Genomic DNA, 17622 nt, shown 5'->3' with positions numbered 1-17622 from the left:
GAACATGCTAATGTAGAATGCTTGCTCTACATTGCATTCTTTACTAAGCTTCATGTTGCTCAATTAAAAAAAACAAGCAGCAAACTCAATGCAATGGATATGTATCTAGGTTTTCCTCTTTACTCTCACTAGTCCAAATGAATTTATTTCAGGTTTTAACCAGCAATAATTTTTGCCTCGGCTGTGCGTGTTGAGATAGAGCAGAGAAAGCATCAAAATAGGGAGAAGGCAAATATGAATTGTCATAGATGTATGTTTTATGTTGCTAAATATAAGACTTGAAAAAATACGTTTATTAGTACACTTACAGAAAAATACTCCGTATGAATCTGAAAAACTGGCATTGCAATAAATTGCAGTGAGAGCAGAACTTGGTTTTTTCAGTGGTACATTCTTAACATCATGTACCTCTGGTTCAATCAAAGGCTTAATCAATTGTCTTTTCATCAGAGTATTGTATTGCTACTGCTGTTCTTACCTAGAATGGAATCTGGTGCTGCCCTTTTTAGTTACGGAATGGTGTTAGTTAGGAAAAGAGGGAGGGAGACAATTCTTCTCTTCAGCCTACATTTCCTCTCCACCCCCACTCCCCCACCACATCTGTTCTGGGAGGGATCAGAGAAGTTCTACAGGATTGAATGATAGCACAAGAGAATAATTCCCTGTGCAATATTGGATTTTGCCCAAGGTGATATCATAAACAGTAAAAAAAATGTCCAAGAATATTTCAGAATAGTGCTTTAGTTAAAAAAAGGGATGAAAAAAGTAATGCAAAATCAGTCTTTAAGTGAAAAATCTCTTATTCCAAATAAAGGCTAGATTTTTATGAGATCGCCTCAGTTACAAGTTTTGTTGATTGAAAAAGGTACTTTTGATTCATCCATCCTAACACTGATTACAGCAGTGAGCTTAAGATGTATTATAAGGGAAACCACTAATCATTCATTTGCTCACAACTTCTGCAAGAGATGTGTTTGGGCTAGTAATCTGTCATGCTCTATGAGTGGTGAATCGATAGGTTTTAATGTCAGTTAGAAAAAATAATCAGAAGGAGGCAATAAAATAAAGGGAATTAAATATTCTTTGTCCATGCTAGCCAGTCATGTTAATGCTCACACCCATCTTCAGATTTATTGAGGTCCTTTCATATGGAGTGAAGCGATTTAGTTTCAAGTCAATAAAGTTAGAGAAGTGGGTTTCAAACTCTTCAGGGCTGTTACTTCGCCAACTTCCTTTGATTTCCAGAAAGGTTAATGTAAGGTTTGTTGAAATACCATTGTAAAGGTGATAGGGACCTACTTTATCATTGATAATAAAGTGACTCACCCATTTCAGCTACTCCACATTATGAATTTTCCTACCCTTTGTTCAGTAGCTCAGCACTCCCATTGATACTACCTCAGTATGTTGGGATTGGTTGGTATCAATGTGTGACTCTAAATTTGTCCTCTGAGAAAACTTACCATCCCTAAAGTAAGCACCAGAAAGGAACCATCTGGGTTGATTATATGCTTAAAGTTCAAAGCAATCAACTTTGCTTAGCACTGAAAATGAATTGGGCTCTGGGGAAGCGTATAACTTTCAGATAAATATCTTCCCTGTAGAACAGACAAAAGGGATACAGAGAATGAAGAATATGACTAGGCTTCAATATTGCAGCTGTAGGAATGACTCAATAGGCAGAGTGCGCTATCACAATTGGCTTGAAATAGATGGTGGGTATATCTTGGCAAGCTTTTAAGAAGCCACAAAGACTGCAGAGTAATTTTTTAGTGATTAGAGGCACAGCTTATATCCTTTTCTTATTTCCCACTCATTATGTAGCAAAAGCACAGTAACCTGTGAAAAATAAGTATTTTTGAGTTTTGCATATTTTACAGTAGATAGCATAAAAAAAAATCTTTACAGCTGAAAAATTGTGATGCACACAGCCCTATGTCTGGAATACTAGATAGACTTTCACAGCCAGTGTTTTCTCCTATTTCATCACCTAATAAAGCTGCTGGATTAAACATTTATTAATGCCATCCTCCCTTGATCCCAAAGATGAGGCAAAATTAAATATTTTAGTTTTTTACAAGTTGCTTTATACTTTTTCTGTGGAACATTTGAGCTTGTCATTCAATACTGGTTTTGTAACGTGTAATATCTATTGGATGGCTGAAACTCAGGACTGACTATAATAGTTTAATAAATGCCTTAATGTTTATAGCACCTCTCATCTGCAATTAAATTGGGGTATTTTGTTTTTATCTGTTGGAAAAGGAATTAAGTAATTCAGTTACTGACCAGACTTAAGTTTATCTTCATACTTTTCAAAGAGACTATTGATGTCCTTACTCAGACAACACTTTTAGTGCTGCAGTATTGTTGTTTTCTGATTTGGCTTTTAACTGACTTGAAGACTACCATTTGATGGCACGCTGAAGTTGTCTCTCTGTAGCTTCTGTATGCAGCAGAACCAATCGGCAAAGTGCCTGATGAATCTGTGCGCCTTATTGTCTTCATTAGTACTATGTTCCTATTGATATCATATTGTATCCTGAGGATTCACTTGGCACTATGGATTTATGAGGCACTGTTGAACATTTAGAAGGAAGTCCCGATGTGCTTGTAGAAGTTTTGAGATGTGCAGACAAAGAAGAAGGATTGGCTTGGTTTTGGTGTATAAGATCAGCAGGAGCAGCGAGCTTGTTTGGAATAAAAGCAGGGGATGTACACTGGAGCACATCCAAAGGGGGGGAGGGAGGGGAATCTATAGTACTTCCATTGGAAGAAACTGGGCTGGAGCAGTGTCCTTTTCCTTGTAGGTACCGAATGCACTTCTTTTTCCTCCTAAGAACAGTGGAGAGAGTTATCTGTAAATAAAGGGTGAATTTACAATGTCATATTTTTTTTTAAAGTGAAACCATTATAGCATGTAATACAAGTATAGTGTCTAAGGAACAAGGATTTAGACACAAAAAAACGTATTGGTTCTTAACTTCTATCACTCAAGTTTTTGTAAGAAGCATATTTTTTTTAAAAAAAACTTATTGTCAAGTTGCATTTTTTTTACCACTAGATGGAGGTGTAACTGTAAAACTGCTAAAATTTCTCCAAGCCGATGTGCAAAACAGATAAAAAGTTATCAGAAATGTTTAGTTATGGTTATTACTCTCCAAGGGGTTACTGAAAGAAAAAAGAAAAAGAAAAAAAAGCCACACAGGGATATGTAGATTTGGATAATTCCCAATAAATAACAAACATAATGTTTTTGAGTCAGTCATTTAATTGGGTTTTCTTTATTTAGTTTTAGGACTTGTGTAGAGAACAGGTCATGTTTTAAGTTGAATTCATGGGTATAGTGGTTAGAAACTAGAAATGGACTAAAACCTGGAGACCATGAGTTCTAGTCCCACCTTAGGCATAGAAGACAGCTGGAGGACTTTGGACCAATAATTTTTCTCAACCCTTGAAAAGGAGCAATAGCAAACCACTTGAAATCTTATCTAAAAACTGCAGGAACTTGCCCAACAGTTACAGGAGTCAACGGTCTTAAAGGCATCCTCTTCACAAAAACATTTAGAGATGAGTAGCGGTTTTGGCAGGGGTAATTCTAAGGATGCTCTGTCCATACTTGAGCATATTTCAGAAATTATTCTGCTTCCTTGAGTATGAAGTAATTATAATTCATTGACTAGCTTGACTAACAAAGGATGTCACATTAATTTCAAAGCTATAATCTTATATTTTCCATTCCAGTTCTGCATATTTCCATTACAGCTTGGGCAAATGATTAAATATTTATTTTGACAAACAGGCTTGAACTTTGAAAGCAAACAAATTCATTTTCACTGAAAATGCAATCTAATTCACCTTGATTAAGCTATTTATGTGCTCTCAAACCACTTTGGGCAAAGGCTGTGGGAAATGGACTCTCTCAAGTCTTCCCACCCAGGATTAGTTGATGGACTTTCTGCCAGGCAACTTCAAAATTGCCTAGTATAGCATGCAATGAAGCTACGTAGCCTGGAAAGTCTTCCGTTTATGGGAGTGGATCAACGGTGCAACCCTACGATAGATATATTCTAGGCAGTTTTGTAGCAAACACCACAGCCAGTCTATCTGAGCCCTCTTGGTACATAAAAGTTTTCCAAACAGGTTGATTTTGACCAATACAACAGAGTTCTTTGCAGCATGCAATAAAAGTGGCCAGCTTCAAAACACTTCAATCTGAGAATTTTCAGCTTATGAATGCAAAAAGAAAGCAGGGGCAGTAATGGTGATATTTTGGCCCTTATACCTTGGAGAGTTGAACAATTGATGCCAGCCAGCCACACATTTATGGACTGTTGACCAACATGGGAAGAACTGGTGGCAATTTCACTTCAAGTCCTTTTGGCATTGGCTGTCAAAAAGTCTGACAAGCATGTGTCAGGACAGGTGAGTGGTGGTGCACCTTGCTCACACCTGTCTGGCCTATTTGGCACCTGCTGGGGGGTGCTCCTGCCAATTATCTTGAGAAGAACAAGTAGGCCAATGGTGTCACTGACTGCCTCTGCCTAGGATACACTGGATAATGCTCTGCTATATTCTTCCAGCCTATGGTACGAAATGTCTACCCTGTACTGAGAAGGCACTCTCCATCTTCTCTCGCAGGCCTTGCCAAAGAAGATTCTTCTCAGCCCACATTTATAAGCTCTGTGGGAGTATGGAGTCTAAAACAGACTGAAATGGAACAATTGTCTTAAAAGTTGGAGGTCTTTATTGCATTGTGAAACAACTTCAAGGGAATGCCACATTTGAAAATTTGTAGACTCGTATTATTTTGGGGAAAGATAAACCAGTAAGCCAAGGATTTGAATTGCAGTAAGATCCAGCTGTGCTGCCTGTCTGGACAGTATCACTGTCCTGCTCCCTTTCAGATACGCAAATTGGTTTGTGCATCACATTTTAGAAGAGGAGGAGGTAAGGAATTAGCTTCAAAGATGCAGCTCAACTACTTTTGTTAATCTGGAATCAGTGTTCACTACAAGCAAAATGTTAATTCTTACCTCAGTATAAATATATTCAGAAAGAAAAGAGTAGCATATTTGTGTTGCTAGAGAAGTTCACTATTGTTTCTAGTCTTGAATATTAATTGATAACGTAGTCTATATGGATACCATTTATAAAAGAAAACATTTAATAGCAAATAACAAGATCAAAATGAATATTTAGGGTTTTTTCCCCTAAAAGTTCAGCGTTCTGATGGCTAGGTAGACATGATGCAACCATTGCACATTGTTACAGAAGCCATTTATGTTTTGAATTCCTTCGTTCAATAAACCAGCATTGAAAGAAATTATACCAATCATCAAAGTAAACATTCTATACTTAATTGGAGGATTCAGATTGTTTGAATCAACAAATTGCGTAAAATCATGTTGGGCTGAGAGAACATGATTTTAGATCCATGATCTCCCAAATCTAGAATAAACATCCTGACATTGTGCTTCCAAAGAGCACCGAGGTTTTCCTTAGGGCTAAGTAGCTCTCGAAATTCAAAGAAAAGTACTGAGAGCCATCAATAGTATGACAAGAGTGTGAAAAATAAATTGTCCTCTATTCTAAATAAAAGCAAGATAAGAAGACTTATTATGGGAGAAGTGAGTAGATACTCTTTTATCAGTTTCCATGGGAAAGGAAGGATCTGAACCAGGATTGTTGACCCTGCTCAAAGTTTGAAAGCTCTTGTGTTCTTCCTTTTCTGTGTTACGGTATCTCTCAAATAGACTTTGGTTTACAGATTACTTCTTTGTTACTTTTCCTATCATAAATGGAAGCCATTTGGTTTGTATTACATTTGCAGAATCATATTTTGCTTAGCAATCCTACCCCCTCCCCAAATAAATAAATATTGGGAAGTGCTGTCTGTATAAAAGCCCATCTTTGAAGAGCCCTGTATTACAACTTTTTTTTTTCATCCATTATTTTAAAAATAGTCTGAATCTGTTCTGGAAGAAAAAAGTGGGGACTGTATGCTTACATTATCTTCAGCCACAGATTGCTTCATTTGCCAGGATAAGAAACTAAAACAACTAGTTGTAGGGAACTGTTCATGCATAAGTATTGAAATCAACTGATACCAAGAATAATGTGTCATTGCTTCCTTACAACAATTCTAAGGAGCAGGAGTCATTTTTTACTAAAGGACTACTAAGAAGAGAGAATCGTGGAGGACCACATGTTAAAAAGCTCATAGAAGCCATACTGTTTGGATTGGCAATTGGCAAGGAAGGGCATATAGTACCTGTCAGTAGGTCTTGGTTGCTGATTCATGGGAAAGTATTCTGATAGTTTGCCACTTTTACCATTAGACCATTTTAAATAAATCTGATATCCTTTTCCAAAAATGTAATCATTTTTCTGTATACTGTTCTAATTAAAAAAGTTCCTGCCCCCATGTACTATGCTAAGATAATAATAATAATAATAATAATAATAATAATAATAATAATAATAATAATAATAATAATAATAAAGTTGGAAGGGACCTTGGAGGTCATCCAGTCCAACCCCCTGCTCAGGCAGGAAGCTCTATACCATTTCAGACAAATGGCTGGCCAGTCTTCTCTTAAATGTTGGAGAGCATTCACTGCTTCTGGAGGCAGGTTGTTCCACTGATTAATTGTTCTTACTGTCAGGAAGTTTCTCCTTAGGTCTAGATTGCTTCTCTCCTTGATTAGTTTCCATCTGTTGCTTCTTGTCCTGCCTTCAGGAGCTTTGGAGAATAGCTTGACTCCCTCTTCTTTGTGGCAACCCCTGTGATATTGGAACACTAATATCTATTTATATTTTTTCTTTCAGCTTATTGGAGTTATTGGAACACTGCTGTCATGTCACCCCTCATCCTTCTCTTCATTAAACTAGACATACCCAATTCCAGCAGCTGTTCCTTATATGTTTTAGCCTCCAGTCCCCTAATCATCATCAATTTCTCTCTTCAGCCTTAAATGCAGAAAGCATCTGCTCAAACGAGCATGTGGAAAATGGAGAGTAAGCCTAAGCAGCACCATTAGTAGAGTTAGAAAAGGCAGCTACAGAAATGATGCAAGAGAGATAAATCAAAATAGAGAATAACCATCTTTGTGGTAAGAAACAAGGCTGCAAAGCGAAAGTTCCTGATACACACCTGCATGGGCCGCACCAGTCCATTTGTTGGTTGAGGCCAAAACGAGCTCTGCATTTCTTAGGAGAGGCAGGATCTGAACAAGGAGCATGCGTATTGAATGGGCAAGGCAGAGGCACAAACAGCAGCAAGAGCAGGAGAAGAAAGAAAAGATGCAATGTTGATTTAGCTGCTGAAGACAAAACTAAACAGGCCATGTAAACTCAATTCTTCACATAAATGTCTACTAGCATCATCTTTCCCCCCCAAAAAAAGTGAGTGTTAAACAAATAAATTTGATAGAGCCGCGAATGCAATGATTCAGAAAATAAATTGCAGATCACTAGTATAAAATACTAGGGTTTTATTCTTTGTTTTATTTTGGTCACTTTTGTCTTTCAACCTATGCATTTTTAGAGAATATTTGAAAAACCCCTTTAGGCTTGATTAGATCTGAAATTCTGTCGAACAAGCAAGCTGGTCTGCTTTTTATATTAGAATTTTGTTATATTCTTCCCCATGGAGAAGCAACTTAATGACATCCTATTTGCCAAGTCCTTATTGCTAAACAGGTTAGGAAAAAAAAGCAAGAAATCACTTAGAAATTAATGATACTTAGCTACAGTGTAGCTCAGAAGTATTTTTTATTTTTATTTATTTATTTTAATTGCATTTATATCCCGCCCTTCTCCGAAGACTCAGGGCGGCTTACAAGCTTAGCAGTAGCCTTCATTCTATGTATATGCCTGCTTATTAGGGCTTTCACACACACCCCAAGCGGCATTATTACAAAGTCAGCTTATTGCCCCCAACAATCTGGGTCCTCATTTTACCTACCTCAGAAGGATGGAAGGCTGAGTCAACCTTGAGCCTGGTGGGATGCGAACCTGCACTAATTGCAGGCAGCTGGTGTTACTTAAGGAGGCATTAGCCCACTGCTCCACCAAGGCTCTTGGTGTAGCCTTGGTGTAGGAGTGTAGCCCTCCAGATGTTGCTGAACAATAGCTCTTGGAGATCCAGCTCACCCAGCTATTGTGATTGAGGCAGCATCTGGTGGTGCAAGGACCCACCAGCTAGACACATAGCTTTCACATGGGTTTATAGTACTTCTGCCTGACTGAGCTTTTCTGTAGGCATTTTTCAGCTCATGGATGCTTAGTCCAAAAAAAATGGCTGCCTCAATAAATTTCTATAGGAATCGGTTGTTTTTATGGTTGATAACAGGGATTCCAAGCTCATGTATCAAACATTGAGACCTAGACAATTATGTGATTGCTAGAACAAAGGTTTATGAGACAATAGCCAATATTACAGTATGTATGGGAAACTTATATTCCAAAAGCTTTGGTTGGGGCCCTCAGAGAATTTTCTTTTTGCTATTGAAGATTTGGAAATGATTTTTACTTTTACACTTTTCTTTTTTAAAAGGGCTCAAGAGTCATATAAAGAGAAATTGACTAATGTTCATTATCCAGAATGAATTTAACATTTAAAATGTGCTTAATATAAATTAAATTTAAGAAATATTTTGGAATTAATCTTTCTTTTTCATTGGCATCTTACCAAATGTTCTAATGACAAAATGGATTCTTACATTTTAATATGTGAATACTAATTTTAAGGAGAAACTAATATTAAAAAGCATATATGAGAATATGTCTGCTAAGGTTTTGTATCCTTCTTAGAAACTGTTATTACTGTTACAGGCATCAGGCCTTTGTGCTGATTGAAAGTTCCTATATATGTTTTAAAATTAGCCATTAACCTTAATTGATTATAAAGGAAAAGCATACACCCTAAAATCTACTTTTCCACAATATAGATATTTAGTTATAAAAATAGGATCTGGCAAGTATTGCCAAAGCAGAATTGTATTTAATCTATTTTAAAATTATTTTATTTACATGTTTTTTCCTCTTTGAACCAACTCAGTTTCCTGGTAATGTATCGCCCATAGCTTTTTATTTATTTTTTAAATATGGAGCCCTTTGGTCTTAAAAAGATTCCTTTTGTATATTTGGTAGTTGCAGCAAAAATGGGCTTTTGGATTGGAAGTTGAAAAGTTTCATAAATGTTTTAACTTAGGCTTTCCTAATTTTTTATTGAAAAAAACTGAAACAGCCACAAATATAAACAGACTGTTAAGTTAAATTGATGGGATTAAGTTGATAACGTCAAACTGCGGTTAACATGAATTAGTTACTTTTGGTCTCTTGATATTGTCACCACAGAATAGCAGACAAATATATAATTGTATATAGTGGCAAAGCTAGAAAGATTAGTGCAGACAGTAAAGCATAGATAGTCCCAATAGCCATGGTTACACATCCTGGAAGAAATCTTTGCAATGCAAATGAGATCATCAATAACCAGATAAAGTGCTAGATTTTACATAGGCAGGTTTACCTGAATTGGAATCTTGCTGCTTCTCTCTTGTTCGTCTTTTCTTTTTTCCCTATGATTAAAAAAGGAGGAAGAGAAAATAAATCATAAACTGAACAAAACAAGCTAGTTTTGTTTAGAAAAAGAAATTGGTGAAGAACTAATGCAACATAGCTCCCCTCCCCCCAATTTGTTTGGTGCAGTTTTATCACCAAAGATTTTGTTTTTCAAATTCCTTATTTGCTAAAATGAGATGACCCCATTCACCAAATCATCCAAACACGGCATGTTGGATCTTACTGACTATGCTCCAAAGATGCATGATGATAGCACTTCTCACTTTCAAAATAGGATAAAATTTCCCCAAGACTCTAGGGTCACTGTAACAGTGAGATGGTCAGCAAATAGATTGTGTGTGTGTGTGTACACACACACACACACACACACACACACACACATATATATATATATAGAGAGAGATGTAGATATGTATGTGTGTATGCATGTATATATGTATGAATATGAATGTATGTATATATGTGTCTGTGTGTGTGTATATATATATGTTTTCTGAGGTTTTTCGCGGGTGTTTGTATGTAGATCTTTGGTCATTCGGGTTTTTCCCCATGTAGAATTGAAGGTATAAGAGCAACGTTTCGACGAAATCTCATATATATATATATATATATATATATATATATATATATAGATAGATAGATAGATAGATAGATAGATAGATAGATAGATATAGATATAGATATAGATATAGATATAGATATATATAGATAGATAGATAGATAGATAGATAGAGATAGAGATAGAGATAGAGATATAGAGATATAGAGATAGAGATAGAGATAGAGATAGAGATAGATTAGATATAGATATAGATATAGATAGATAGATATAGATATAGATATAGATATAGATAGATAGAGAGAGAGAGAGAGAGAGAGATAAGTGACAGACAGACAGACAGACAGACAGATAGATAGATAAAGTAAATGGATGTAGTTATCCTTACGGCCCTGATTGTAATACTTGACTTACGTTTTCTACTCTACCTAATTGTGACAAACCCAGATTCTCGAAACTTCTATACAGTATTTTAAAGGAGGAGAAGGATAGCAGCAGCTCCAATTGCAGGAAAAGAGATCATTGGGTTAATAAAGAATATACCCATACTCATAACAGAGAGAGATCTCTGCCACACAGAGGAAAATAATGTGCTAAAAAACTCTCCCCCTTTACTGTGAAGTCTGGACACTTCTTGTCTAAACCTTTCTACCTTGGTGCCTCAGTTGTCCATCATAATTACAGTTGAGAACCGTATCATGCAGCAACAGATACCAAAGCTATGCACTACAGGTAGTCCTCGACTTACGACCACAGTTGAACCCAAAATTTACGCGGCTAACGCAAGTCGTTCGTTAAGTGTGGTTTGCCTCATTTTATGACCTTGCTTGCCACAGTTGTTAAGTGAATCATTGCAGTTGATAAGTTAATAACCCAGCTGTTAAATGAATCTGGCTTCCCCATTGGCTTTGCTTGTGAGAAGTGGTGAAAGGTGATCACATGACCTTGGGACACAGCAATATGAAACAGTTGCCAAGCATCTGAATTTTAATCACATGATCACGGGGATGCTGCAAAGGTGGTAATTTTGAAAAATGGTCATAAGTCACGTTTTTCAGTGCCATTGTAACTTTGAACGGTCACGAAATGAACTGTTGTAAGTCGCGGACTACTTGTAGTCCATGTCTCTTGATGACACTTTATGGGCAGCTCATAGTTGCTATTAAAGTCATTGTATATTAACATCATAGCTGATGTTTCAATGAGATCCATTTGACCTTGTCACTTTCATGATTTTTGAAGGATTAACAGACTTCCATTTTCAAATCTGGTAAAGCCTAATGCATAAACTACCACATGGAACCTGATTTGGATAGAGAAAAATGCACAACTTTTGAGGTACTCTGAACCTGAACAGTTTTCTTCCAACAGAGATGGAGAAAAGTAGATGGTATTGAATGCAGAAGATGATTGTGCCTGGCTAACTAAAAGATTGCATTTGCAGGCATGCTGAGGCACTGCTGATCTGCATCAGGTGCACAATTTCTCCCCCAATGAAACAAAATATTTTTATCTGCTGAAAAAGTCTTTTAAAAAAAATCCAGGAGCAAAATGGGGAAGGTAATGGAACGGAAATAAATTTGGTTCAGTTTATAGTTGAGCATAGCAAAATAAAATAGTATAATTCAAAATATAAATATTCAACTTTAGAATCAAAACTATTTCAAATCAGCTTACAAATGAAGACATGTGCCCTATAGCTAGGGCCTGTTTGTGTTTTCATATGTATCATGGTAACAAACTAATGTCTTAATTACATTAACCTCCATTCTCTTGAGTATAAAATCTATAACTCCCAGCAGCTTAAAAGACATACAACACTTGCAGGTTTGGGCTGCCCAGTCCAAAGGATATTTTGCTAAGAACAAGCTCCCACTGAATATAACTTACTCTGGAGTAAATATGTTTAGCCTTTGTTTAACTGCCAGAGATGCAACTGCAATTTTGGACAAAACAAAGACTGTTCCATTTTAAGTTCAAACAACATTTAAATATGTTTGTCATTAACTAGACACAAAAAACCCACTTCCCTGATGAAAGCAGGCAAAATCAAACCAGATTGTGTTTTCCCCACACTTCTGCCCATACAGTACTGATTTTGCTTGCATCAGGAGGCCAAGTTACTGCAAAACTTCCAAAACCCACAATTAAAACAAAGTTGGTGGTTGTTGCTAACTGGAAAACTCCCTGCTTATACTGTGACACAAAACTACATTTCAGCTGTACAATGGAAATACAATCAAAATATAGACAGGCATTCTTAATGCAAACCAATGGCCTTGATTTGGAAAGGCCCTTGTGCTTAAAATCATAAGGCAAGTCGAGACCTAAAAATGGGGCTTTCTTTGCAACATTGAAAACTTTATAATCTCAGGGAAAGAAGGTGGAAGTATTCCTAGGTGCCATATTTAAAAAGTGTATGGTGATGGGATGTGGGTGTGCTTCCTTTTAGAGGCCTGAGTCAAACATCCTGGCACTTGAAGATGGCAACTATTATCCCACAGGGAGATTTGATCTGCACCCTAAGTGCCTTGCAGATTGCATTTCATTCAAATAAAATCTGATCAGACACTTCATTAAAGTTCAGCTGCTGCTTCTCTGCCAGTCAGGAGAGAATAGAGAAAAGTAGTTCCCATCAATGCATTTTACAAGCATTTCCCCCCCCCCTTTCCCCCTGCATTCCAAATGTTCACCACTGGAGATTCTACCTAGTAGTATGGATGGGGAGATAGTCAATCCAGGATGTTGGCAGGAATCATGCAAGTTATACCACTCAAACCAAAGTTTTTTCAATGGGAAACCAGTGGCAGACCACTTTAAAAGCATGAACATTTGGTGTGTAGTTCTGGACTTATAAAAATTTGAAGGTTTCATATGACAGGAATAGTTAAAGAGAGAGTTAAAGAGAGGCTAGTGGACCATACCCAAGGCATTTCTTTTCAGCAATGTTTCCAGTTGTAGTCCTATCACTAGGTAGCTAATGAAAAATTCAAAACCATGCTTTTAGATGTCAAGAACATTATTTCCACAAGAGGGCATCATCTGTCAAGAGTATAAAAATACTTTCTCAAAGGAAAAGCACAGTACTAAAACTTGTCATAAAATTTTTATTTTGCTTCTGTTCTGTTTATAGGCTGCTTGAATTATGAAAGTGATAACGGTGGTGCTGATGTTTCAGATTTAATGTTATGGTTTTCTGTCTTGTTGAGGCAGCAAGCTATAGAAATTGGCAATTACATATATGAAGGTGGGACAGGAAGAGAAGGAGTTCTGTAGAAAAGAAAAGATGATTAAAATGCACCAGCTACCCACCATTAGTCATTAATATGTAAATACTAATGTTGTTTCGGATGACCAACTTGCTTGCTTATATGAATTTCTGGGGTGCCTTGGAGTCAGTGTTGATCTTAGCAAATGCCTAGACAGTTTTCTTGGCAAGATTTCTTGGTAATGGTTTGCAATTGTCTGGTTCCCAGGGCTGAGAGATGGCCAAGGGCACCTAGATAGCTTTTTGCCTAAGGCAGGACTAACACTCATAGCCTCCTGGTTTCTAGGCTCAACCACTAACCAATATCAGTGATATACACTGATAATCCCTGCTAGGAACTGCAGTTGGGTGTTATCTGTGTTTATCATTCACATTGGTGTAGCCAATATAGAGACTACTCTTCCTGGTTGTAAGCATCCATCCTGTTGCTCTAGAAAACAGCATGCTAGACTAAGTGTTCCTTGATCTGGCCAAGAAGGGAAGTTCTTATGGTATTAAAGATGCAATTGCACCTCAAAGAAACAATCATTTCCTCTTCAGTGTAACTATCCATTGCTTCCTTGCTGCATTCTGTGCATATTTCCATATGTATGTGCAATAAGGTATTTGCCACTTAGAAAATCGAATAAGAATTTTTTTCTTGTTTCTGGGTTTTACTTCCCCCCTTCACTCATGTCCAATGGAATATAAAACCAATATGAAAAGACTGGTTACAGGTACATTGTTTCTGCTGCCTGGTGTCCAACTTATAAACCTACACATTTTCTCTAAGTTACCCTCCCAAGACATATGATAAAGAAGATGGTTTACAGCAATATATTTCTGGACCCGCGGGATTCAAAATGGCGGCCTTCTGTTTATATCCTCTCAGAACAATATAGGAAAGGGTATAAATGGAGAAGTAGAGATGTGCTGTGATTCCAGAGTTTTGATTAAACATTATAATTGATATATTAATCTGACAAACAACAAAAGTGCTGGCATGGAGTGTCCACCCACTTCCACTGATACACAAGTTAGCCACCTGACAAATCGTACAGTATGTGGCGTATTGATTGTTCCCTCCCAATTAAGAAATTCCACAGCCAATGAGCAATTCTATGGCCATGGAAAAGCTCAGGGCTCCTGGAATTCTGCAGCCAACGCTGGGTTAGGTGGATGCATGAGTGGCAGATGGTTCCAGACTCTCACTGCCATAATGCAGAATGACATTTGCTGCAGAATTCGCTTACCCTTGCCGCAGAAGCTGGCCAGGAAGTGCTGCTGAATTCCAGGGGCCCTGAATTAAACTGTATGTGATCACGGGATGGAGAGCCTGAAGAAGACTGAAGAGCAAGGGGTAAAGGGTTAAATGGTGAGCAAGGAAAAAAAATAAGCATATGAACACATCAGGAAATATGCAGGACACCATTACCACATCCCAGGCAAAGACTGAATTCACTATTACTGTTGTTTTCTACAGCAAATCATTTCCCTTTCTGCTGGAAATATATCTTGAAACCATACTTTGAGTAATATAGTAACAAATGAACTTCGAAGGAACAAGACTCTCATTGTCATTGTCATTTATTTTATTCAGCATATGAATGCTGAACATGAAGTCTTATTTGTTTAAAGAATAGTAGGTAGAATTATATATTGTGAAGATTTTGTTTGTTTTCTTTCATTTGAACTTTTTATTTAATCTAGTTTTACTTTGAACATGGAGCCGAAAGTAAAGTAGCCCCAGAAAAAGTTTCAAACACTTTCTTCACAATTTAACTTTGGGCTTAAGATGAAAAGTTACATCTTTGCCAAGTCAGTGGATGAGCTGTGCTTTTTTCTTCACTACGTGTATTTATTAATGAATATTCTTAAATGGCATTAGCATCTGATATTTATTTAGAAGTCAGTTTTACTAAGTCTGTGCTGAGGTTTGATACCATGTGGATGGGCACAGATCTGAGGTCTAAAATTATGTTCAGTAGATGAGAACATAAAACAATTACAATGAGACAGTAATTTCTGTTTTCTTAAAACTCATGATACAAACTGTGTTTGCTTTTTTCCCCCAGTGCAGAAAATACTGAAGCCATGTCCTTCTACTGCATAAAGTTGTAAGAGAAAGATCCTTTCTTGTTGCTTCTTGTTACATTCAGATAAATACGGTAATATATCTATTGGGTTGTATTTTTCTCCCCCCACAATATTCTCTTCCCCAATGCTTCTATTGTCCACCACTTTTCAAAATAATAGAATTAACCTGTAAAATATATTTACTGTACTAATGCCTTCCTATGAGTTATTCTTCCCTTCTTTCCGCAAAAAACCTGATTAATTTGGGCTAATTTAATAATGCTTTGTTGTTGTTGTTTTAAAACTGATAGCAATCAGTCAACTTTAAAAATCCACAGAAACACTGTTAATAGAATATGACAGGTTGTACAAGATTAGTAAGCTAGTTTGCCTGGAGAATCTTGTAGGAGACTCTGACCAATTTACCTCTAGGTCAATTGTACTTGACTAATGTGAGAGGCTAAGGAAGAAGAAGAAGAAATAAAAGCCTTTCTACTTGAGGTGCTTTATGAAGATAACCAGAAGATCAACAAACAAGAATTTGCAATTGTGACCTTCAATGTTTGTGGTATTCGTTTTCCTTTCTGAAAACAACCTGGAATACATTTGCAGCAAAGCTTTGACAAAAAAGTAATGGAATTGGAGTTCAAATTGCCACCCTTTAAGAAAAGAAGCCCCATAGTAAAAAAAAAGATAGAAAGTGAAAGGAGAGAGAGAGAGAGAGAGAGAGAGAGAGAGAGAGAGAAAGTGAAAGTGAAAGTGAAAGTGAAAGTGGACAGAGGGAAAAGCACTATCAAATGCACTGGATGAAAGTAAAAACCCAGAGCAAGAAATGAAGATGTAGTCTCTGCTAGAAGTCAGAAACAATATTCAGGTCCTTCAGAAAATGAATGTGAGACAGAGCATGATGCTCTCCAAACAATAAACAGGAAGAAACTGTGCCCAATAAGAAGACAAAGTGTAGTAGTAGTAGTAGTTGGTATTTTAGGACACCAACAATTGAAACAAACATATGTCGACTGAATCCCTCAACTAAGGAAGTTTGCTGTTTGCCAGGGAAAAGTTTCAAGGATATGACAGAACATTTTCTAAGAGTTACCACTTTTAATAACCATTATTCCTTCCTGTTGATAGTTGTAAAAATGATGTTGTAAAAAAGAACTAGAACTAGAAGGGTGAAAGACATATATGATCCTAAGTCAGCTGGTCATGTTAGTAAGCACAGCTGCATTAAGAACATGACTGGCATGGTCAGTCCATACACTGTTCTGAATCCATACTATGGAGAAGACAGAAGTCTGTCTGCCGGAGCCGTGGTGACACAGTGATTAGAATGCAGTATTGCTCACTCTCAGGATTTCAGCTACGGGCTCAAGGTTGACTCAGCCTTCCATCCTTCTGAGGACCCAGATTGCTGGGGGCAATATGCTGACTCTGTAAACCACTTAAAGAGGGCTGTAAGGGGGTATATAAGTCTAACTGCTATGACTATTGCTAATCTTTCAAAGTGGATGCCCTCTGGAAGGGGTGGATTTGGTTTTTGGAATTTGGCAAGTCAGTCAAATTTGGGAAGTTGTGCAAGTTGGTTTCATCCGAAACACCAGATTAAATAAAGTTAAGTTAAAGTGTTTTAGATCATAGAGAAAGACAAATCAACTTCTGTCTTAGTGGAATGTGCTAATAAATACAGACGTATATAAGTTAATTTAACAGTTATTGGCCTTTCCAAAGATTTTAAAAATGAAGAGCAGGCATGAGAGATTCTGAGTGTGAGTAAAATACCATGCACACAAGTGTGCATTGTTTTGCTTTCCAAACAGCAAGCTCCCTCCTAGCTGTTTGGTCCAAAAGCTGAAAATGCAGCTGACGCACCTCTTAAATATATTTTTAATAACAAAGTCAGGTAAGGACATAATTTAACAGCCCTTCCCCATATACTACTTATTTATGCTATTTCAAGTTCTCACAGCAGTTTTAAAAAACAACATCCTGCAAATACATAATTGCCGAAATGGAAAATTTTCAAGCGAGTGAAGACATTTTTCCAGGGCTCCAGAGTTAGCCTTCCACTCATATGTGAGCAAGCAGAAATCAGCCCCTGCATAAAATCTTTGGTCCTCCTCAAGATAGTACCTTGATTCTACATATG

General features: G+C 37.0%; 1 protein-coding gene across 1 annotated transcript in view; it reads right to left on the bottom strand.

Annotated features, from left to right (window-relative positions):
- Positions 1–648: 648 nt before the first annotated feature.
- Positions 649–17622, bottom strand: part of TCF7 (transcription factor 7) — a gene marked incomplete at its 5' end in the record, with an annotated part of 145594 nt that continues 128620 nt past the window's right edge. The window contains 3 exons of the mRNA XM_081319033.1: positions 649–2835; positions 7157–7229; positions 9539–9587. Of these exons, the coding sequence (XP_081175159.1) occupies positions 2514–2835; positions 7157–7229; positions 9539–9587 (444 nt within the window). The 3' untranslated portion in view covers positions 649–2513. The remainder of the gene's footprint in view (positions 2836–7156; positions 7230–9538; positions 9588–17622) is intronic.

Source organism: Vipera berus (assembly GCF_964194415.1).
Source record: "Vipera berus genome assembly, chromosome: 2".
Taxonomy (NCBI): domain Eukaryota; kingdom Metazoa; phylum Chordata; class Lepidosauria; order Squamata; family Viperidae; genus Vipera; species Vipera berus.
Note: the sequence above shows the minus strand (reverse complement) of the source record. Positions and strands in the feature narration are given on the sequence as shown.